Source organism: Mustela nivalis, assembly GCF_964662115.1.
Source record: "Mustela nivalis genome assembly, chromosome: 2".
NCBI classification, from domain to species: Eukaryota; Metazoa; Chordata; class Mammalia; order Carnivora; family Mustelidae; genus Mustela; species Mustela nivalis.
In genome coordinates, this window is record NC_139021.1 from 63,279,317 (window position 1) to 63,304,397 (window position 25,081).

A 25,081-nucleotide genomic window follows, 5' to 3' on the forward strand; every position below is an offset into this window, starting at 1 on the left:
TAGGGATTACATTAAATGTGTAGATTGCTTTGGGTAGCATAGACATTTTAATGTATTTGTTCTAATCCATGAGGATGCACTGTCTTTCCCTATCTTTGGGTCATCTTCAATTTCTTTTATCAGTGTTTTACAGTATTTAGAGTATAGGTTTATTACTAGATACCTTATAATTTTTGGTGCAGTTGTAAATGGAATTGTTGTCTTGCTTTCTCTTTCAGTTGCTTCACTATAGAAATGCAACAGATTTCTGTACTTTGATTTATATCCTGCAACTTTATGGAATTCACTTATTCATTCTAGCAGTTTTTTGTTGGAGTCTTTAGGGCTTTCTATATATAATATCGTGCCATCTGCAAATAGTGAAAGTTATACTTCTTCCTTACCAATTTGGATGTCTTTTATTTCTTTTTGTTGTCTGATTGCTGTGGCTAGGACTTCCAATACCATGTTGAATAAAAGTGGTGAAAGTGAACATCCTTGTCTTGTTCCTGACCTTAGTGGAAAAGCTCTCAGTTTTTCCCCATTAAGAATGATGGTAGCTGTGGGTTTTTCACAGATGTTGAGGTATGTTCCCTCTAAGCCTACTTTGTTGAGGGTTTTTATCATGAACATATGTAAAGTCTGGATTTTCTTTTTTTTTTTTTAATAGAGCTAAAAGGATTTGCCACTATTAAATGTAATGTCATCTCAGAGCTCTCTCTCTTTTCAAGCAAGCATGCCCACAACTTAAACCACACTTATCAACTTTTTAGCAGCATATTGGAAAATAAATTATTCATCTCAATCCCTGATTGTTATATATTGTTAATGTTATTTTATTCATTTCCTTTTATTTTTCTACCTTACCTACACATTCAAATCAGCTATGAAGCCTTTTAAAAATACTAATTCTTGACTCTCCACTCTCTCTCCCCATCCCAAGATTCTAATTAAGGTGGTCTGGAGTGGGGGCCTCAGCATATTCTCCACTCATTTAATCTTTTGACGTTTGTTGGGCTTCATCGGTTGGTCTCTTCCAGTCTTACCTATGCCCAATGAAGCCATTCCTACAACCTATTGCTAAAAGACTTTCTGCCAGATGACCCTTCTTGAATCAAGGCCCAATACTGTGACTTCTGCTCAAAAAACTCCCTACCTCTCCACTGTCTACCAATAGCTCTAAATGAATCTGGCATTCAAGGCCACTCAACCATCTGACCCTAGGCTACCTTGACCACCCACGGCTCCCTTACACCAATCCTTTGGTCAGACCACTTTAATCACTGTTCTACAAAAACAAAACCATAAAATAAGACAGTCTTTCCAGCAACTTCCATCAAAAGTATAATCTAATCAAAAACCATAGGCCTTTCCTCTTTGACACTAGCATGACAGAGGAAGGAGAATCTGTTTGCATTAGGTAAATTAGTATAAGAACATAACTGATAAATCCTTCAGACAGTGGAAACTCTACTAGGTCAACAGGTGGAGGAAGGGAGCCCTGAACCATTGGTCTCTGTCCTGACCCTCCAGGCTCTAGTCTAGCAGGTTCTGAGGATCCTTGCCTCAATTGCATCACAATCTTAGAAGGGGAGAATGGTCTTCTCTTGATGCATTTCGCATTTCTTACTCTGAAATCAAAAGAGGATTACCTCCTGATCGAGAAAACATGAGTTTATAGCTACTAGTGTGAGAACTCTTAACTCCGAGTTATTTTTAGTGTATTTTCCCAAACTGGCAGGCCAGCGCAATGGCCATGAGGGATTGGCAAGGCTGAGAACTACAAAGTAAAATGTCAGCCTTTATTTGTAAATTGGTTCCATCAAAGACATAGAAGCGTGAAAACAGATTAGGGGTATTGTTCTTTTTACTGGGATAATTAATCCCATGTTGTTGAAAGGCTGATGATCATTATAGTATTTCTTCATGTGAACAAGAATAGCTCTCATTTGAGGTTTTGGGGTTTGGGTTTTTTTTTTTTTTTTTTTTTTTTACTCATTTTTGTTTTCAGTTTGGGGTGGCAGTTTGAAAACTAAGTTGTATCTGGACCTTATACTGTCTTATGTGAAATTCAGAGATTATGACTCTGTGAAAAAGACCTTAACCTCTCAACAACTGTTACTCAAACATACAACATCAAGTTAATAAACAAAACCACTTTGCTCTTTGGTTTCCCAAAATGGAGATAACTGATTTCTCTCTTAATTTTTCTTCCATACTTCCTGAATTTCTAAACAAATTATAGCAACGGTATAAATAAAAAGGAGAAGAAATATTCCAGGTCCTGGGAATTAGAACAAATCAAGCCATAGAAACTTGAAATGTAAGATGTTAAGACAAGGCTGGCTCAGATGATAGGCGGAAGATTCTCTAACTCTGTTGCTTTTGTTTGGAGCAACTCACTTCATCTGTGTCTACCTGAGACCAAAAATGAACTGAAAGAAGACCCTTCTAACATTTCCACAGGGGTAGCCAAGTGAACCTGCTGATCAAAATAAACAGCAAACCTCAAACAAGTGGTCAGGAAAGTTTTCAAGCTTTTCCAAATGGCACAGTTTGTCGCTAAGACCAGACTTGAGCTATCAAGGAAGTTCTTCGAGTCTGATAAATATTCTTCAAAATTATACAAGAATCATAAAACATTAGTAAAGCTTTCTAGGTGAAAAAAAATGCATTAAGGGAGTAACTATGAACCAAATGGTTTAAATGATTATTCTAATCATCTAATGAAATAAGTTTAATGAAGCAGTCAAAATCGACCTCATCTTGGATTACAAATATTGATCCTAATCTTTATCATTATGGGATTATCTATCCCTCAGAAGTTACCATAAGCCTAAAGCCCATACTCAAAGCTACCTGGTCTGTCTAGGAAAACTGCTAGAGGAACCTGAAAGTGAATGGGGAGAGGGAATGACTAGACCAGAGGGCACAGGAAGGGCTAAGGAGTAGAAGCTACATTTCTCAAGTGTAAAAGATGGTGGAAATCCCCCGAAGCTGCTCCTTGGCTCTGTGTCACAGACTGCAGACCTCAGCTGTGTTAACCCTTGACCCCAGATCCTTTTGGGACCTCTGAAATGTCCAGATGTTATCTTAGACCAAATTCTAAACCCAGCCTTGTTTCCCAGGGATCACCTCACCCACATTCACTCTATTCTTGATTAAGGAGCCCCATCAGCCCTCAGCTCCTCCTCTGGGGGCTTCAGGATTGGATGAGGACTAAGAAACTGAGCAGAGTGGAGCAGAAAATCTCAAAGCCCCCATGGAAGAGTTACCGATGGCACTGAACATTCTGCTACAGAGTTAACAGAATGTTCATTCTGTATCTGATCTCCCTCCTTGCATTGTATCTTGCATTATCTCATTAGACAAATGTACTTGCCTTTAAAGCTCACTGTGTGTATTCTGTACACATTCTTGTGATTAGTGTGGTACAATGGCTGCTAGCATGAAGGTTGATTTTGTCCCAGTTTTGTCAGAACCATACCACACACTCAAAACCAGTACCACTGATAATGATAGATAAGAATCCCAAGCTTTTTCTTACTTTGAAACAATCATGCAGACAAGTCACAAACAGCATAAAGAAGTGAATGGAAGAGATTTTGACTTTCTCTGGTAATTGTGTTTGCACTTCCTTTTCATGTTTATGATGTATTAGCCATAGAATGGTCTCTAAAGAGAAACGGAAGAGGAAAGCACAGAACCTTATCAAAAAATACAGCCAGCTGAGTCCCTTTCCCTAAGTTATACTTTTTAAAAGTCTAATGTAAGTATAATTACTCACCAATTTCTATTCTGAAGTTGGTAATGACGATAGCAATAAATCTCTTTCCATTCCTTTGTGCTACAAATTCAGTGAACTAAAGAATGAAACTCCACAAAAGGTTGCTTTAAAAATATCATTTATAGAACTAACCCGGAAAAAAATTTCAGCACCAGAATCTAAGCTCCCAGACTCTATTAACAATAAGGCAAGAAACAAGGCCTCAGGATGCTGAGGGAAAAGGGAGTGTTTTCCACAGTCCTGAAGTGACCCTTTCCCTCCCCCACAGTCTCTGGCTGTGGCTCCCAATGACACTTTATAGGCCACAGAGGGACCCTCCAGCTGTCCACACTTCTCCAGGGAGTCACTTCCACAGGGCCATAAGGGAGCTAATACTATCAGAACAAGGAATGGGGAGGGGTTGCAAGGTACACTCGTTACCCTTCCTTTTTCTCTCAGGGGAAGACCTTAATGGATAAAATGGAAGAAAGCATTCCATACCTTAGCTTTTAACTCATCTGGGATTATCTAAGGTAACAGTTACAAAACTGGCTTGAGATCCTGCTGCACCTTCAGATCCTCAACCTGTCACCCCCACCCTCGTTGCTTAATGCTTTAGTCCACTCACAGCTGAAGGACACTTCATTTCCAGCAGAAGCCTCCCCGAGGTGGTGCACTGCTCAGCTGGCTGGTTCCCACCAGTGATGGATTCTAACCCTGGCTGCAATTCCCACTAGACACAAAGCTGCCAGGATATGAAACTGTATTGACAAACACTCTACAAAATAAGCTTCTCAATGGCATAAACATGTAACTGTGACAGGGTGAGGTAGGTATATTGTTAGTTTGCTGAACCTCCGAAAAAACATATGCCTACTCTATTAAAGTCAGGGTACTGAGAAATGACAGCTAAAGAATTAACTAGTTAAAGCCTTAAGTCTTACACTCACTAAGCTATTGCTAATCTGTTCCATTAAATTCATTAGCAATGTATATCTGGGTTTAATTTCATCATTAAATTATAATTATACTAAAGAGCTGAACAAGAAACCTGAGTAGCACTTTCCTCTTAGGTACTGCCTGAGTTAGAGTGTAAAAAAATAAAAATAAAAAAGTTATTTTTAAATATTCTTAGAGCCTTGCAGAAAGGAGAGACTTTCTGCCTTTCCAACCTATATAAAATGTAAAAACATATACAGATTTTTATTCTCCATCTGCTTCACTCATTCTCATTGCCATTTAAACTAGCTAATATACCAAACATTTCACTCGTTTACCGGGTAGCTACTGTTTTAGAAAGGGAGCTCCATGAAACAGGGGATTTTTAACTCCTCCTCCCAGCCTAGCACAGTGATTGGCATGCAATACGTGCTTAATGAATATGCCCTGGAATATTAAGAATCAAAACTGGTGCACCTGTGTGGCTCAGTTGGCTAAGTGTCTGCCTTTGGCTCAGGTCATGATTCTGGAGCCCCAGGATCAAGCCCCACAGGGGGCTCCCTGCTCAGCTGGGAATCTGCTTCTCTCTTTGCTCCTCACCCCACTCATGCTCTCTCCCTCTCACTTTCTCTCGCTCTCAGATGGATAAATAAAATCTTAAAAAAATATATCTGGGGGTGCCTGGGTGGCTCTGTCGCTTAGGCATCTGACTCTTCATTTCGGCAGGGGTGGTCTCCACTGATCCTGGAATCAGGCTCCGTGCTCAATGGGGAGTCTGCTTAAGATTCTCTCTTTCCCTCTCTCAAATAAATAAATAAGTCTTTAAAAAAGGAATCAGGAGTGCCTAGGTGGCTCAGTCCTTAAGCATCTGCCCTGCGACGCATCGGGTTCCCTGCTCAGCGGGAAGCCTGCTTCTTCCTCTCCCACTCCCCCTGCTCCCCTGCTTCTCTTCCTTCTTTTGCTGTGTTTCTCTCTGTCAAATAAATAAATAAAATCTTTAAAAAAAAAAAAGAATCAAAATACCTGAATCTTGTGCTTTTAAAACAATTATTGAAGAGACTAAATCATAAGGCTTAGTATAAAAAAGAGGTATTTTTTTAATTGACCTGAGACATAAATTGCACTGTTAAAAGGTTTTTCAAATGTAAGTTGGTTTTGAAATAAATTTAAAAATCACTCCAATTCCATTCCGTAGTAATTTTTGTTTGTTTTTTGTTTTTTGTTTTACTGATTGCTTAGTTCTGTCTTTACTTATTACAAAATTACTACACATTTCACTTGGCAAAAATTAAATTCTAGAAAAGAAAATTCTAGAATATCGCAGAATAATTGGAACTTTAATACTGACAAGCTGGAAAAGAAATGGTGTGTAGAAAGAATATATAATACAATATAGTAAAGCTATAATTTTCTCTTTAAATCTAGTTAGCAGACTTTTTCATTTTTAAGATTTTATTCAAATATCCTGGCTGACTTCCTGGACCTCTCATTTAGGTTTGTGTATATTTTTCTGATGCCATTAAAGTTGAATCTGAACCAAATACTCAACTATAGAAATGTGAATGTTTAAAATGAAGTTGTCAACTAAACTTTCAAATTTTTTGATAACCTAACTTATTAAATTCCTTATAATTAAGTCAATTTTAAATGTAAAATAATTTTTTTTAAAAACAGCCCTAAAGCCCAAAGAATATTTGCTATCCTCAGAAAATTTCACCATACAGAGAAGGTACAATTTATATGTGAGAATTATTATTTCAAAATATACATGAGAAACATCAACTTCTCATATTTTACTTGAAAGCTATATTCATCTATCAATAGCATGATTCCCTTCTGGACTCTTAGATTACACAGCTGTGCTAACTGTCCTTGCTAGAATAAGAAAATAAGAAAAATGGCCCCACCTATATAACATGGCTTATTTATCAAACGTCATTCTGGGATTACTACAATGCCTGTTCCTCTCCCTTGTCTATCCTATCAAAAGAAGTAGTCCTGGCAAATAGAGTACTTCCAGGAATAACAATCATTTGAATTATAGTTCACTTCCTCTGTGTTTTAATTACATTAATGCTTTCTACCAATGCCAATTATACAATATCCACTGAATGCAGAACAATACATACATTTTGAAGAGTGAGGATGTGTGTGTGTGTGCGTGTGCATGTGTGTATTTAATCCCTGCTTCAAATAGCATATGATTTAATCATATAGAGGACACACATGAGCCACTTTCAACACATAAAACCAAGAGTAAGTAGAAAGTAATTAAGCACATAGAGATCCAAAAGTATCCACACTGAAATCACCCTTAGCAATGATGTACACTAACAGATATCTAACAGTAGAACTAAGGTTGTCTATTTTTAAATGATTCATTGCATTTCCTCATTTCTGTCCTGGAAACTCTTGACTTCTGGGTAATTGTTGGCTCCTGAGTGCGTGCCTGGCTCTGACCCCTGTCTTGGATTGACCATGAGATTCTTGTTGCTCCTTTGCTCTTGTTCCTTTGCCTGAAATGAACTACTGTTCCTTCCTGACTTCTAGCTTCTGTGTACTTCCGGAGTCAACAAGTTCTGCGCCCTGATCCCAACATCTGCCTTGGTTTTCCGAGTCCTGATTAATAACAGTGCTCCCACAATCTAGAAATGCCTGGGCCAGTAAATCACCAGCAGAACCTCTTGGAATAGCTGCACAATGGATCAGCTCAGAATCCCCCCTCTCTCATTGAGGAACTAACCAGAGTATACTTAGGTATTTGTTACAATGATACAAGCCTTGAAAGAAGTTGTGAGTTATACATGAATATCCAGTGCCTGACATAGAACAAAGACATATTAAATGATGTCCGTATTTTCCTGGGACAGTTTTATCATTTGTTTGAGACTTCAGAAAAAAAAAAAAAAAAAGTTTAATTACACAAAATTTCCAAACCCTCTCTTCATTCTTCCTGTAGTGAAAACCAATGGGGGGATAAAAAACACAAAAACCAAACAAAACAAACAAAAAACAAAAACACAAAAACCCTTTACGTTGCTCTTACAAACATGTGTGAAAAGATAGATAAATATTAGATAGATTTCTATATGGACAAGAATATATTAGTTTAGGGGGAAATAATCCAAATTATATGTTAAGTAGAACAGATTCTTATAGTTAAGGAACCCAAGAATTAATATAAATGATTTTCTGAGATCCAAGCCTAGGGGCACCTGGGTAGCTCAATCATTAAGCATCTGCCTTCGGCTCAGGTCATGATCCCAGGGTCCTAAGATTGAGCCCCACATCAGGTTCCCTGCTCAGCTGGAAGCCTGCTTCTCCCTGTCCTGTCCCTCCTGCTTGTGCTCCCTCTCTTGCTGAGTCTCTGTCAAATAAATAAATAAAGTCTTCAAAAAAAAAAAAAAAGAACCAATCCTAAGGTTTTACTGGAGCCTAAAGTGTGGCAGAAATTACACCTTGCTCCTCAATATTAATTTTCTACTTCTTTATATTAGTGCAGAACTCCCCAAATTTCAGTCGTACACATGGCTACCCAACTAGATAGCACATTTCCAGTCTCCCTCACAGCTGGTTCAGCCATGTAGTGACGTTCTGGCCAAGGGGATGAGAGTGAAAGTGATGTGTGGGATTTGCCTCTGTCCCCTTACAGCTGAAATGAGAAAGGGGTCTGTAAGCCAGCTTCGACCATCTGGACAAGAAGACCCTCGTGTATTGGTTCTCCAACCTTCTGCACATTGGAACCACCTGGAGAAACTATATAAAATACTGATGCCTGGCTCTCTCTCCTCTAGACTTTGATTTAATGGGACCTAGGGGATGGTGGAGCAATAAGATAGAAGGAACAGGATACTCAATGACCTGATAGAGCCGAGCTGCTTACTCCGCTGAAATACTGTTAGGCAATCGAACTGAAAAATTAAATAACCAGAGCTCCAAGACAGAACACACACAAAAAAAGCCATGTTGATTACATACGGCTTTCAGAGTCACAAACAATCCGTGTTGTTTAAACTGCTGTTGTACCTCAGTGAAAGCAGCTGAACAAACGTTCTTATAAATATACATAACGAACACACAAATTCTGGTCTTCAGGAAAAAAAAATATAGAAGCATAGGCTAAAAATAATACTGTTCTTTTTCTAACAACAAAAAAAGAAAGTTTACCAAGAGCAAAAGAGAGTGTAGTTTTAGTGTAATCCAGGGAAATCGCTGGTGAGCTTTTCATTAAAGAAAAGCTAGAAATAAATTTAAAACGTTAGGATTACTCAGTTAAGACAAAGGCAGAAAAATATATTAAACTTTGCCAATTCATTAATAATTTGCATAAATTAGTGAAAAATTGGAAGCACAATGTAAAAATGTCAAAAAAGATGATGTTAAGACAGAGTTAAGTAAATACTGACTTATTTTTACAGGCCCATTTTTGACAGGATACCAGTTAGACTGTTTTAATAAAGAAATGGACTCTTTCTGTTTTGTTGTTCTATTATCCTCAACATGTGACTCCATGTCAATGAAATCATTGTCCAAAATGGCTGCTTCATTTCCTACCATCATATCCTCACACCACCCAGGGAGAAGGGAGAGAGTGCATACTCCTCCATTATCAAGGTACACCTTGGAAGTTACCCATGCCACTTCTGCTCACAACCCACTGCCCAGACCATATTCATAGGCCCACACTTAACTGCAAGGGAGGCTGAGACATGCAATCTTAAGTTAGATAATCGTGTCCTGAGCTAAAACTTTTATCACTATGGAAGAAAAGAATATTGGACATTGGGAGCAATTAGAAATCTCTGCCAGACATCTCATTATTCAAGAGATACTAGAAAACCTGGCATAGAGTGTTTAGAATATGCAAAAAATTTTTAGGAGAATAAATATATGAATACAAAAATATTCCTAAATAACATACAAAAATATATTAAAGTCACACAAAATCCAACACACAGATACACAGTGTAGAAAATGAAAATTCCCTTTGCTTCCATAATTTTAGTTCTGGGGAAATAATGAATTATTAAAGCAATCTTGGAATCGGCAAGTATGGGACTAACATCTAGGTGATAAAATGTCTTTCCATAGCTCTCCTCCAAGTGTTACTGACAGAAAAAAAAACTTTGGAATGGGAGATGTTATTTCTGGAATCCTAAGATTTCTTTCTTTGGGGCAATAGTCTCAAACAAGAAAAAAACTAGAAACCAAAGGAACATGAGAGCGAGGCCAAGGTGAAGCATTACAAGGCATCAAAGGAAAACATCCACATTTCTTGCACAATCACTGAAAATGTGTCACCTTCTATAAAGCCTCTTCTACTGTCAAGAAGACAACTTAAATAGATAATTAAAAGAACAAAAGTAGCAAAGCAAAGTCAAACACAGATATCAACTCTTAGGCGACTCTCTCAGAGAAACAAAGTTTTAAAATAAATAAAAATGGGGGCACCTTGGTGGCTCAGTGGGTTAAAGCCTCTGCTTTCGGCTCAGGTCATGATCCCAGGGTCCTGGGAACGAGCCCCACATGGGGCTCTCTGCTCAGCAGGGAGCCTGCTTTCCTGCCTCTCTGCCTACTTGTGATCTCTGTCAAATAAATTTAAAAAAATTTTTTTTAATAAATAAAAATGTTTACTCATTCATATTCTATATTACTGCATTTTTGCTATTAACCCAGAGAATATTTTTATGTCAGTATTCTAAATTTAACCAGATGCCGTCATTTCTAAGTATTACACCATTTAACCTTTCCAAATGAAGGGGTTGTCTTTTAATGGAAAATACTCATTTCACATTGATGACAGAACATAATGTCCTTGGCTTAGCTATTCTCTAAAAACACAGGTCCTTTTCCATACAGTATGCTTAGCTATATGGTAAGGCTAAACTACTACAAATTTATGCATGGAATCAAAGTCTGAAGTCATCTATACTAACTAGAGATGTTTAAAAACCATAACCTCAACTTAACATATCAATTTTCTTAAAATTACAATCATTGAATTCAATGATTGTGAATAAAATTCAATGATTGCTCATGAGAATGGGAAAAATTGAAAAAAAGTTTTTATAAGATGTCTCAGGATTTGAATGAATATACTCAACACCATTTGAAAAGTGACCCAACCATAGTTTTAAGCAAAGAAACACTTATTAAGGGGTGATTTTGAATTTGTTATTGTTTGAGGCAATAATATAATAAGTCAAAGAAATCTTGGTTTTAATATAGCTAATGCAATTATAATACACTGAGAATAAAAATTCATCTATTATGAAAAGTAAGTATTATAGATAAGAATTTTAAAGAATTCATGTAAACAGAAACAACTATTTTTAGGTCAAACTAATTTTACTCAAAACTCAAAAACATAACAATTTTATTTGGAATTAAAGGATAAACCAGGAATATAATAAGAGAACACTCAACAGAACAATGCTAAAAGACAGTACTGAGAAAAAATGTAATGTTATCAAAATGTTGTCAGATAAATCAATGTTTCTTTTCAAATTGTATGCACAGTAATTGCTGTGTGCCTTAAATGTAATAGTACAGATGTTCTACACAATTTGTGTCATGGTTTAAAAAAATGATTATGTCATTATTTCCAAGATTTGAACCTAGTCATAATATAAGAAATCAGGTGAAGGCATTTCTCTATTTTGATTTCTAAATTGATATGTTGCATTAAGAAAGTCACATTTAAAAGAATATGTATGGGGCGCTTGGGTGGTTCATTCAGTTAAAAGCTTCTGCCTTCGGCTCTGGCTCAGGTCATGATCCCATGATCCTAGGGTCCTAGGATTGAGTCGTTCCCCCCTCTACCCTCGTTGAGCTCCCTGCTTAGTAGAAGAATCTACTTCTCCCTCTCCATCTATCTCTCCCCCCTCTGCTCATGCTCTCTCTCCCCCACGCTTTCAAATAAATAAATAAATAAAATCTTTTAAAATAATAATAAAAATAAATAAAAGAATGATTACACAAAGACAGTCAGACATCCAACATCAGATACCTGAGTTCAGTTCCCCTTACTGTTCTTGAAAGTGTATGTTTCAAATCTTTATCATTGTCTTCATAGGCCTTACTCTCAGCAAAAACAAACAAAACAGAACACAAAGAAAATAGCTCAATTTCATAGAAAAGTAAAGGTCATCAGGCAGAAACCTCCAACCCCCCTCTCCTCTAAAATAACTCTGGGCATTGCATCCTTTGTTCCTCCCAGAGGCAAACTACTCTGCACCTTCCACAGCACACACACCCCCAACCACATCTCCCACACCCTTACTGCTTCCTCTCCTCCTCTAAGACCACACCTCCCCTGCATTCCTGAAGGCCCCTCCAGCCTCCTCAGGACCTTTCTATTAAAACTTATCTATTAAAACCTCCAGTATGCTTCCAGGCTGGAAGAGAAAGGGCCCAGAAGCAGGCTAGGTGGCCTCAACAACCACCAGACTCTATCTGTGAGGCAGGAAGAGAAAGGAAAAAGAGGAAAGCCTTACTACCTATCAGGACTGTACCTACAGAAGCTGATTTGAACTTGACGCCAGCCTGTGAGATATTATTAAATGTGTTTTCCAAATATGAAACCAAGAATAAAGAGGCTATGTAATTTGCCCCAAGTTACATACAGTTTGTAAGTATCAGTGCCAGAACTTTAACCCAGGTCCTCAGATTCCCTAAACCCATGCTCTGCACCATGCACCGCACCCTACTGTCCCAGCAGGGCCACTGGTGAGTGTGCAAAAGGAGGCACAAGGGCCATCCCAGCAGTTCCTCACATGCTACACTAAAGAAGCAGCAGAATTTTAAAAGTATCCAAGACAGCCGGCTCACTCTTGGCGTTACAGTCTGCAACGATGTGTTGTTGTGGGTGTTTCGTGGCATTGAATCTTGCCAAGGATCTTCTTTATCTCCTGGTGACATGGCAGTTCCTCAAACATCCCTGGACAAAAATCACCTGCTTCTGTTACTAACCTACTTCTCCCCTTGCATTTACTGACAAAGACTCAGGAGAGTTTTTCCACTGGTCTTCAGCCCTCAGCTTCCACTGGGGTCTCACCTCATTCTCTGTCAGTCTTCTGCTCACACATACTCCTGAACTAAAGCCCAATGACAGGCATTTAATTGACAAATCCAGGGGCCTTTCCAGTCTTCCCACCACCTACTTCTCAAAAGTTCTAAGGAAGACTCTCTTCTGGGTACTAGGTCCTTCCTTGGATTTCAAGAGATCACTCTCTCCTGGTTCTTTGTTTCAAACTTTGATGGCTCAGTCTGAGTCACCAGCGCAGTCTATTTCTTTCTCCATCCTTCAAATGCTGGCTTTCCAACAACCTACCCTCTGTCTATATGGCTTTTTTCCTCAAGTTCTTCCCCTTAGGGCATCTCATCCACCTAATGACTTCAAAAAATATAAGTTAATTTCTATAACTCTAATTTTTGCCCCAAATTCTTTCTTAACTTTCATATTCATATCTTCAAAAAGCAGCAGAATTTGCAGCCCAGCAGGTCCAAAACCAAATTCACCTTTTTCCTCCTCCCAATGCTCTTCTGCCCCTTGTATCCGTCTTGTTTTCAAACTACAGGCTCAAGTTCCACACAATGCTCTCCCTTCTACAGAAACTTCCACTTCTGAAGGAACACACATACCAAAAGTTCCACCCAAGGATGTCTCCTAGTTGGTGGGTGTTTGTTTTCCTGTTTGTGGTTTGGTTTGGTTTTTATTCTGTTTTGATTTGTTTATCTTCTTCATTGCTTCTGTCTTAAATCAGACATTCCACATTTCTTACCTGGACCAATGCAATGGCAGAAGCTCCCAATGGGTAACCAGACTCCAGTCTTCATTCCTCAATCCTACTGACAGAACTCTCTTGCTGAGAAACAAAGCTTATCTCAGTAGATACTATTCTTATATTAATGGCATTATAATAAGGTACAGCTATGCAGATGAAACCATAAGACTAAAGATACCTTCCTCTGTATAGGGAGTAGGCTCTGGCCATAATGATTAATATTCCAAATATCTGAATTATGAATGAACTAAGGTGTATTCACTACGAGACTCAAGACATCCTAAGGGCAGAGTCCTGAGGCCATTCTCATACATACATGTTCAAGTTAATGTTTAGAAAACAAAGCACTCCCCCAAGTCAGCCCAGGAGTAACTACCTTGGGGCTTAGGATAAAAATAGGTCTGAGTCTCCGGGACCTAAAAGATCACTTTGTTCGGAGCAGGAATCTGTATTATACAAATTGGATTATGTTTGTGTTTCATGCTGTTTCTAGGATTACCGGCCTCTGTTCTTCCCTACTCAAGAATAATGTTTTGAAGATTATAACATGTCCCAGATGAAGAGAAGCAAGGAAAGGTCTTCTCCGTATGCTTATATGGATTGCTGATGACCAGAGGTCGTAGACATAGGGAATGAAGAGAAGGAATCAGGTGAAATTCAGAGACAGTGATTCAGGAAATGTTGGCCTAGTAACTTTATCCCACAAGACATCCCTTTCTAGTGCCAACTTTGGCGGTCTCAAATTTGTTTATTACTAACAGGACAGTAGGTGTCCCCTCACAAGTCAGGATTCTTCAAATAGGGATGCCTGGGTGACTCAGTTAAGTGTCTGCCTTTGGCTCAGGTCATGCTCAGTGGAGAGTCTGTTTCTCCCTCTGTCCCTCCCCCTGCTCATGTTCTCTCCCCCACTCTCTCTTTTAAATAGATTAAAAAAATCTTTAAAAATAAAAAAAAAATTTAAAAAAAAGAATTCTTGGGGCATCTGGGTGGCTCAGCTTGTTAAGTAACTGTCTTCAGCTCAGGTCATGATTATGGAGTCCCAGGATTGAGTCCAGCATCGGGCTTCTGCTCAGCAGGGAGTCTGCTTCTCCCCTCCTCATTCTCTCTCTCTTCCTCTCATTCTCTCTCTCAAATGAATAATAAAAATAGAGAGAAAGAAAGAAAGGGAGAAAGAATTCTTAAACATACAATCCTTCTCAAACTAGACTGAACTTACTTCACCTCTTACCAATACCCAAAAGTATCCAAAGAGGATATAGAACCTATCAATTCCCATCAACAGAGAATTGTCAACATCGCCTACACAACGTGATGCCAGCAGCCCCAAAATGTCATATAAAGGTCACACGGAACACACTGCTCTTTCCGGGTGGATAGTTAGCTGTCTTCCCAGTCCTCCCACTGAAGGGGACCCTTAATGTCTCCATGCAACTTTGTTTATTACTCTATCATTGCCTCGCCCACATGGCATTGAGGGTTAGGATGGCAGTATATGAATTTGACGGTCACACAGTTCAGCCAGTATCGCACAAACCTAAACATAATGTGTTGAATTAGTTTATCCTTGCCTGGAAAAAGTTAGATCGTGACTGAAGGAAGGTGTTTTTGGACTCATTCAAACTGTGTGTTTGCTTTTGTTTGATTTGTTTGTTTCCCTGTGCACCTATTTACACACCACTATATTTAGGCCAAGAAAATTGTACCTAAGAGAAAAATGCACCACTCCTGTTCTCTTGGAGTTTATTATCTAGGTAAGAGGCTTTTCTAACTGCTTTAGCAAAGGCACAAATCAGAAGAAGGTGGGGCTATGCTAGGAGAGGTTCAGTGGAAAGCCTGAAGCCATCCAATTCAGTTTCTGCTCACCCTCTATGAGGGACAAACCACAGAACCCTGAAGCCAAACCACAGAACCCTGGAACCCTAGAGAGCACCATTTGAAAGAGTAAGGGGCACATATATTAACACAAATCAGATAATAAATATGCAATTGTTTACTGTAAACTGTAAAATAGCATACTAACTATTGTTGTTTTGTAGACTGCAAAGTGTTCTTGCAGTCTTAAGTCAACTGAGCATGTATAAGAATATCACAGGGCACACCTGGGTGGCTCAATTGGTTAAGCGTCTGCCTTTGGCTCAGGTCATGATTCCAGGGTTCAAGTCCCACACTGGGTTCCCTGCTCCACGGGGAGTCTGCTTCTCCCTCTGCCTACCGTTCCCCCTGCTTGTGTGTGTATTTGCACTCTCTCTCTCTCTCTCTGACAAGTAAATAAATAAAATCTTTTAAAAAATAAGAATATCATGGGAAGAAGGACTGCATGAAAAGAAGGAGAAACACCGGAATATCACTGGAATATCACACATGCAAAAATTAGACATTAAGGCTGACCAGTATAGGTACCTCTGTGTAGCAATTGTAGCATCAGAAGAAATAACAGTAACCATATATAGGGCACTCCTGTAAGTCAGGGACTGGGCAGAGCCCAAAGCATCCATCATCTCATCCTTATAGCAACCTTGAGAAATGCTATTGTTTCCCCATTTTACAGATGAAGAAAATGGGGCTGGAAAAGTTTAGGAATGTGTCCAAAATTAACTAGTATATTAGAAACAGCACTCAGATTCTAGGCTATCTGAGGTCAATCCCTAGACAGGTAACAAATTTCAACATCTTTTGTTTATGACAAGACATGTAACTCAAAGTCTTTGTCTTCATGTGCCTGCAACATGGAGGAACAGCACATTCTGATTTGCCAGGAACACCCCAGGGTTACATCTGTTTCCCAGTGTAATTATTAACAGCACTCCCTTTCACTCTCAGAAGTGTCCCATTTTAGACAAAAACGTTCAGAGCCATCCAGCCACAATGCCATAGTGAAATGTGTCTACAAGATTTTCCAGGCCTAGCGCAAAATAAAAGTGTGAGGCCTTTTGCTCAAAAACCAGGGGGAAATGTGTTATTAAAGGTACCGAAATAGGGGCACCTGGGTGACTCAGTTGGTTAAGCCTCTGCCTTCAGCTCACGTCATGATCCCAGGGTCAGGGAATTGAGCCCCGCATTGGGCTCCCTCCTCAGCAGGAAGCCCGCTTCTCCCTCTCCCTCTCCTCATGCTTGTGTTCCCTCTCTCATTGTCTCTCTCTGTCAAATAAATAAAATCTTTAAAAAAATAAAAGAGGTACTGAAATATAAAGCTTTTCTCTTTCTTTCATATATTAGCTCTACTCACACTCTACTGTCCCAATGGACTTCACTTGTACAAACACAAGTTCAAAGATAAAACGAGCACAAATTTCAAGACATTGGTAGCAGAGCTCTAAACCAAGTTCCAGGTCCTTCTGAGCATGAAGCCCAGAGCAAAGTGCAGAGCATGCACACCCATGAAGCTGGCCCTGCTCTGCTTTTCTTCTGTTCACTCAGATGGGTCTGGGAAGACATCCTGATCTTGGTATGGCTTATGATTTCACAAGCACTGCACAAAATTCTGGGGGAAAACAGACAAGTAAAATATGGGCCTGTCTTGAAGAAGCTTACATTCTAATAGAATGAGACCAAAGTAAACACATACATGTATAAGCCTCCTTTGGTGCAGGGAAGAAGAAACTACAAAGCAGTGAGCACTGTTGACTGGGATGGGGTAGGGGGGGACAGCAGAGAGGACAGGTTTATGAAGTTTCCTGAAGGGAACGGAGCCCTGAAAACCCAGTGAAAATACAAAAGGATAGAAGGGCTAGCAAGAAACAAAAGAAGCCAGAGATCCCATGGGAAGAGAGAATCACTCTATATACCAGCTCTCTGTGGGGTGGGAGTGGGGAAAGTTGTTCTCGCTTTAAAAAATGAAAGGGTTGGAAATGAGAACAAAAAGGAATTAGAAGTAGAAAAGATCTTAGGGGTACCTGGGTGACTCTGTCAGTTAAGCATCTGACTTAAATGCTCAGGTCTTAGTCTCAGAGTCCTAGAATCGAATCCCAGTCAGGCTTCCCCTAGCAGGGAGTCTGCTTCTCCTTTTCCTCTTCCCTCTGTCTCTCCCCTGGTTCATGATCATGTGATCTTTTTCTTTCTCTCTCAAATAAAATTTTTAAAAATCTTTAAAAGAAAAAGAAGTATAAAAGATCTTAGTATGAAAAGTTTTTCCCTTCAGGTCATATGATCATTTAATCAAGAGAAAAAATACCATTTTGTTTGATTATTTATGGGCTTGAAGTAAAAAATATGTTCTTGATAAAACTAAAAATACATTTTATATCTCTTCATAATAAGATAAGAGTTACCCTTCATGCGTGTTAATGGCTGAAACAATGACAGAAATCTAAAACAATGACTAATCTAACAAATATTTATATTGACTTAGAAATGCACTATCAGATTTTTTACAACAAATGTGCCCCTTATTTAATACTTGTGTTAACTTTTTTTAAAAATCACTTTTATGGTTTGTCTACATTTCTTATCAGTCCTTCAAGATGGGACTCCTAGAAAAAGAACTGCCAGGCCAAAGAGTTTGAATATTTTTTTTTAAAGATTTTATTTATTTATTTGACAGAGAGAAATCACAAGTAGATGGAGAGGCAGTCAGAGAGAGAGAGAGAGGGAAGCAGGCTCCCTGCCGAGCAGAGAGCCCGATGCGGGACTCGATCCCAGGACCCCGAGATCATGACCTGAGCCGAAGGCAGCGGCTTAACCCACTGAGCCACCCAGGCGCCCCAGAGTTTGAATATTTTTAAAGCTTGGTATATTATTAGCTTATGCTAGAGTTAGGACTAGATTGACTACATCAACAGAAGGTGACCAAGTAATAATACATGCGTATTCAGTGTTACTATAAATAATAATGAAAAAATAAATACTCAGAAAAGAAAATCTAAACGTGTATTACAAGTAGATCTGAGGCTTTCAATGATTATGATTAAAAAGAAGTCAGGGTAAACTTTTGTTTAGGATGACAGGCCAATTAGTGTGTTTGTGTGTGTGTGAACAGTTTGTGCATAAGTATGGGACGTATGTGCACAAAATAATGGGCAAAGAAAAATAAAAGTGGAAGAGTCCATAATTTCTGAATGAAATAAGAAGAATGAAATCATTAAATGAACTACTTGTAAATAGGTACATATAATTTATTTTAACCTCCCACAATTTCTTTTTTTTTCTTTTTTTTTAAGATTTTATTTGTTTATTTGTCAGAGAGAAAGATCACAAGCAGGAGAAGCAGCAGGCAGAGAGAGAAGCGCAAAGACTCCAATGTGGGGCACAATCCCAGGACCCTGGGATCATGACCAGAACCAAAGACAGATGCTTAACCAACTGAGCCACCCATGTGTCCCCTCCCACAATTTTTTACCCAACTCTATCAATAAGTTTTCAACTTTAATAATCAAGTCATATATTAAATAAATTTTAATAATCAACTCATATATTAAATAAAGATCAACAAATTGGTTTTTGATGTAGATTAGGTTAGCTATTTCTACAATTCAGGACTCTGCACAGTACTTTTTTCAAATACCTCTAGAAAGAAGTAACTAATACAGTTTAAGTAGTGGCTCAGATTTTTCAAAAGTCAAAGGACTTTGTTACCAATGAAGTTTCATGAAAGGCAAATCTGAAGCTATTAAAAGTCAAATCTCCACCTCACATCAGTCAGAATGGCTAGTATCAAAAAAAAAACAAAAAACAAAAAACAAAAAATAACAAGTATTGATAAAGACATGGAGGAAAGGAAACCCTCATGCACTGTTGGTGGTAATGTAAATTTGTGGGGCCCTTATGGAAAATAGTATGGAAGTTCCTCAAATAACTAAAAATAGAAGTGTCATATGATCTGTAACTCCAGTTCTGGGCGTTTGTCTGAGGAAAATGAAAACACCAATTTAAAAAGATATATGTACACCTATGTTTGTTGCAGCATTATTTACAGTATGTAAGCAACTTAAGCATCCATCTATAGATCAATTGATCTAGAAGATGTAGTATGGAATAGAATATGAAATTCACAATGGAATATTACTCAGCCATTAAAAAGCATTAAATCTGACCATTTGTGACAACACAGATTGACAGTATTATGCCAAGTGAAGTAAGTCAGACAGAAAGACACCATATAATTTCATTTACAGTGGAATCTAAAAAACAAAACAAGCAAACATATAACAAAAAGAGAAACAGATTCATAAATACAGAGAACAAACAAGTAGTTGCCAGCAGGGAGGGTGGTGGGGGGGATAAGTGAAACAGATGAAGAGGATTAAGAGGTACACACTTCTGATTATAAAATAAGTCATAGAAACATACAACATAGGGAATATAGCCTATAACATTGTAATAACTTTGTAAAAAAAAAAAGTCAAATCTTAAAACCATGCTTTTTTGACATTGCTGCATGGAAGTGTACAACAATCCAATTTATCATCAATTACCCATATATTCTCAAATATCTAAATATTTCCAAAGAATGTGGCCCCAGGTACACTCAGTATACCTGAGTATACTGATTTTAATTTGAGAAGTCAACCAGAAGTCAGTCTGTGTTGAAACATTGTTCTCTCCTTCTTGACACAGCGAGGAAGTGAATTCCTCTACCATAATTATAAGCAGAAAGTTTACATCTTACAGAACACTGAGCTGGAAGTTTTGGCCTTTGAAACATTTCCCTTTGGACCAGGAGGGCATGCAACACGGAGGTGGAAAGAGCAGAAGGTTTGAAGATGTGAGTTAGATTGCAAAGGCTAAGAGCTCCTCAGTCCTATGCTCTCCCAGGCATCTGGGTGGAAAGCAGCCAATGCTCAAACTCTTTTGTCTTTGCAACAATGAATAGAAAAAAAATTCAATTTCTGAGTGATGTCTCAGAAGTTTCTTTCACTCAGCTTTGCCCCTTCTGGCTCTAAAATGAATGAAACGTTTCCAGAGCAGGCTTCCAATACGTCAAGCTGAAACTTTGAAACAAAGTTCCTGCCAGTTCTTTCTATGAAATCTTGAAGTTTTTTTGACACTAGTTTTATTATACTGCTCTCCTGGGCTCAGTGTGAACAGAGAATCCAGAAGCTGAGCGGGGGGCAAATTTAAACCAGGGATGGAGGATGGGGGGTAGGAGACTGCAGGGCTAGAACAGGGTGAGCACCACAGGTGGCTTTAATATCCAACAGCTGCTAGAGATCATAACCCCACTGCTCGTTCTCTACCCGCCGCCAGAATCCTGTGTTTTAAAGATTATTGTAACTAAAGGGACTTCGCTGCCATCTAATCTGAATAATGAACTCAAGCTCCAAAACAATCAAGGATTTTTTTTTTCTTTTAACTAAATGTACCTGAATGTAGTAGACTGAGTTTAATCACCAAGCCAAAGTCTTAAAATCCCAGGGGAAGAGGAGAACAGGGTAAAAAAAATTACAAAAGGCAGCCGGGGACGGGGTAAAGAGTGAGGAAAGATGGGGTAAGCAGGGATTCCCGGGACAAGAGTCTTCTCCCATTGGAGCTAACTTTTCAAGCCCGCATATGTCCAAGGCCCTGGCAAACTTATTCCGTGTCCAGGCGTGAAACAGTCCCGCCCGGGGTCCACGCGCGGGCGAGCAGAGTGTCCGTGCGCGGGTTCATGGTCCCGCGATGCCGGGAGCGGTGCCCCGAGCGGTGCCCCGTCCCCCCGCAGACAATGCCACGCGCCCGCGGCCGCTCGGGGATCCGCGCCCCGCGCCGCCCGCCACACCCTGCGTCGCCGCGCGGGGACACACTCACCGACACCAGGAACTCCAGCGTGCCCACATAGTCCCGCTCGGTCTTCTGGAGCTCGCTGAGCACGCACACGCGCAGGCGAAGCTGTTTCTCCAGGTCCTTGGCGCTCTCGGCTCGGCCGTCCCCGCGGCTCTCGTCGGTCATGGTGGGCGGCGGGACGCAGGGCTGCTGTGCTGCGCGCTATCCCGCGCGCCAACCGGTGCCCGGCCCCGCGCCGGCCAGAGGGGAAAGTTGTTACCTCCGAGAAGCCCGAGGAGGTACGGGCGACTTTACATGCTGGGGAGAGGCTGGGTTGGTGGGAGAGGAGAGTGCGCTCGCTGGAACTCCGGCGCGGGAGGCGCGAGGCTCTGGGCAGACAACTCCCGGGAGAGGTGGCCCGGGTCCGGGACCTGCACGCCGAGCCCCGCGGCTCCGGCCTCACGCGGCCTGGGCTGGCGGGGAGGCAGCTCCGACAGCCACAGCGGTGACTTGGACATTAATCAAATGCTTTGTATCCATGTGACTCCGACCCTTTACCCTTCGCCAAATCTCAGGAAAAAGGAAACAACCCTGGGGAAGTGTGTTGCATGCCAGCTAACTAAACACACACACACACACACACACACACACACACACAAACACACACACACACGGAGTCAGCACTTGAGTTGGAACTAATTGGAGATTCCCAAACCTAGGAGGACGTACTCCAAGACACAGCTCGAGGGTTGCTTCTATGACTCCCGCCTATTGTTTAGCTTTAATGTGTTTTGTACAAATCCTGAAAGCAAAGACACAAGTCCCCACGATTACATAACTGGATGGGAACAAAACAACCATGGTATTGACCCTCCCATCTTTGAAAAGAAACACATTGATTTTTGGTTTTGTTTGGGCACAAAATAGGTTTGCTTTTAAAAGACCCCCAACCGAGAATAATTCACCAGGCAGATACCCTCCCGCCTGCGCTTGGAAAGTCAATTAGCATAATAAATGAAGACACTATGGGAAAGTGACAGCCCTGGCCCAAACAACAGACTCCAGATAGAATGAGCATCCCCATTGCACTGTGCTGTTTTGGAGGGATGCTTTGCATGCCTATGACTTTTTTCCAATAGCAAGATAATATGAAATTCAATCATAGGCAAAAATACTTGTGCCAATTTCGTTTCTAAGAGTTGCTATGATTTAACAGTGTCACTAAATGAGCAGCTTTGTCTAAAGCTCTTATTGAGTGGTTATCAAAAGATATGTAGATACACATAAAGGTATATAGATACAGATATATTCTTAGGATTTGAAAAAGGAGAGAAACACAGAGCATGTCCTGATTGGAATGTGTATATTTATTGCCTTTTCTCACTTGGATACAGAATCAGAAGCTAATGAGCACTGAACATTTACAATTCCAACCAGAATAATCCATATATACTTTTGTCTTTATATTATCCACATTGATTTTTCAGTGTCATTTTTTTCCTACTTAGAACTTGAAGTACTCCACACTAATGACATTTAAATAAATTGAAGAGTGAATGGTTTTGATGAAAGAAAGTAGCATGTTAATTTTTTCCAATAGTTGAAAGCATTAGCAAAACTCTAAAAATAAAAGATATTTTCCACATTACTTACATTAAAATAATTATCAGAGATATCTTTTCAGAGCATGATGAATCCCTACGTCCCTCAAAGAGCAAAGAGGGAGTGAAATATTCTTCTTTTATTAAGGGCACAGCTTTTGAATGTGTGAGGAGTTGATGGACAAGATATGATTTTCCTTTGTTTTGTGCATGCCTATCTACAGGTAGCTCTGAGCAAAGGACAAATAAGCAAATGGCTTCACACCTTGTGACAGAAGCACAAAAAAGGAGGAGCCTTAAAGAGCAGATCTCATAACCCCTAGTAAACAATAAACAAAAGTAACAAGGGGAGGACAAAGGAAATACACATCCAACAATGAATGGGAAAATCAAACATGGTTTAGCTTTTTCACAATGTACCACAAGCAGCAAGGAATGAATGCATTTCCTCCTCCTTACATCTACCCTTCTCCAATGTAAAAATTAATTAAATAAATCACGTTTTCCATTCAGGCACTCTTACAGATAAATATATATATATATTTCTAACCAATTACTCCCCCCAAGTTTGAGAGCTGTTTATGCCATTATCCTTCTATCAAAAATAGTTTATATACAACCCACTAGAGCTTCAGCCTCATCTCTGAGAGTAATATATTGAGCTTAAATCTCCAGTGGGGTTTTACCTATCCAAACCATTTGCCTTGAATCTACAAACATGTATTGAGTACTTCTATGTGCATTGCATAGACCTATGGCCTGAGGACCACAGCGACTTGATGTCTAGGCAAATATTTCTGAAGGTATTTCACAGACCATTACACGGAGGTCTTGTTAAACATTTCTGGGCCTCATCCTAAATGTATTGAATGAGAATCTCAGAGATGCAAACCCTAAACTCTTTTGACGGGTTTTCATATTTTTCTTAGCCCCACTACTATTTAAAAGCCACCATTCTAAGGAATTGTAATTGAGTATATAATATAAATATATAATATTTATATTATAAATATAAGTAATTCTGTTAAAAAGAAGCTGCAAGGCATGCTTTGAAAAAAAAAAAAGTGCAAGGACGTTAACAGAAAAATATCGAAGACATCCAATTGTCTCTCAGAAGTGCCCATGTAGAAATTATTATGATATTAACAGTTTCTCCCCATTCTTCTGTTCCTTAGTGTATTATTCCTCAACACCATTTATAATTAATGAATAGCTTCAGAACACCATGTAGTGCCTTCTGCCAGGCACCTCTCAGTGTCTTCTGTAGCCCTGGCAGGAGTTCTTAATTCCTTATCAAAGACTTAAGAGCATAAGAAAACAGGGTCAGAGTATCTGGAAACCTTCACTTTGATGGTAAATAAAGTCTTTCATAAACTCTGAATGTGTTGTATCCCTCCCCACTTCCTTTATTGAAACTTGAAGCTCTGTCTGCCAGGAAAAGGAAAGCAACAACAAAAATGATGGACAGGATCCAGTTTTTTCCTGAAATACTAATGAGGTTGAAGCATCCAATAAAAAAGCGATGGGAAAAAAGAAGATAGTGAGAAAAGGCTAAGTGGTAAACTAGCCCAGCCATTAGGTTTATTTCATATGCATGTACTGTTCGGTTTAGAATCTATTATTATGAGGTTCAAAGAGCCAAAGTACAATGCACAGTAGGTTTTCTTTGGTCAGACTTAGAGAAGAACAACTCCTGGACAGAAGAATACAAGATGGTCTCTTTAAAAAAAAAAAAAAAAAGAGTTCCCAACTTCTATTTCCGATAGAGATCATTTTAGCTTGCCTGCCATTCTGGTACTAGTGTTTGCCCAGGTGAAGTAATAAATCAGATTGATGTGGAAGTCATTAAAAGACAATAGCACTGGCTAAAAAAAAGAAAGAAAGATCACTTCTTTGCACAGCCATCTTGCTAAACAGAGAATTCTAGGAGTTAGACTTTTTTATTTACAAGTAAAATTGATTCTGGCATTTCCCTTACTACTCCAGCCTATGATAGATGATTCTAGACTATACTCGTACAAAAATAAAGGTATGTTGGAGCTGTATAAAGCATAATGAAGAGTCTTGGACAAGAAATAATTCTAAAAATACTTATTACTTTAGGATTTTAGAATGTGTATTACCTAAAAGAAAAAATATAGTTTCACAGCCATATTTTAATTTTAGATACAATGTTCATGGCATAGCAAACTAAATAAATGTTTGAATATAATTTCTTTAGGAAGATTCTCAAGTTTTTTTTTTTTTAAAGATTTTATCCATTTATTTGACAGAGAGAGAGACCACAAGTAGGCAGAGAGGCAGAAGAAAGAGGGAGGAAGAAGCAGGCTCCC

At 39.2% G+C, this 25,081-nt stretch overlaps 1 protein-coding gene across 5 annotated transcripts in view; it reads right to left on the reverse strand.

Annotated features, from left to right (window-relative positions):
- Positions 1-21,677, reverse strand: part of PREX2 (phosphatidylinositol-3,4,5-trisphosphate dependent Rac exchange factor 2) — a 306,318-nt gene extending 284,641 nt beyond the window's left edge. For 4 of the 5 annotated variants that reach the window (XM_082721202.1, XM_082721201.1, XM_082721199.1 and 1 more), the window contains exon 1: positions 21,193-21,667. In XM_082721202.1, the coding sequence (XP_082577328.1) occupies positions 21,193-21,333 (141 nt within the window). In that variant the 5' untranslated portion in view covers positions 21,334-21,667. Of the gene's footprint in view, positions 1-21,192 lie in introns of all 5 variants that reach the window. The other variant, XM_082721198.1, reaches the window with a different exon arrangement.
- Between the last annotated feature and the right edge of the window lie 3,404 nt (positions 21,678-25,081).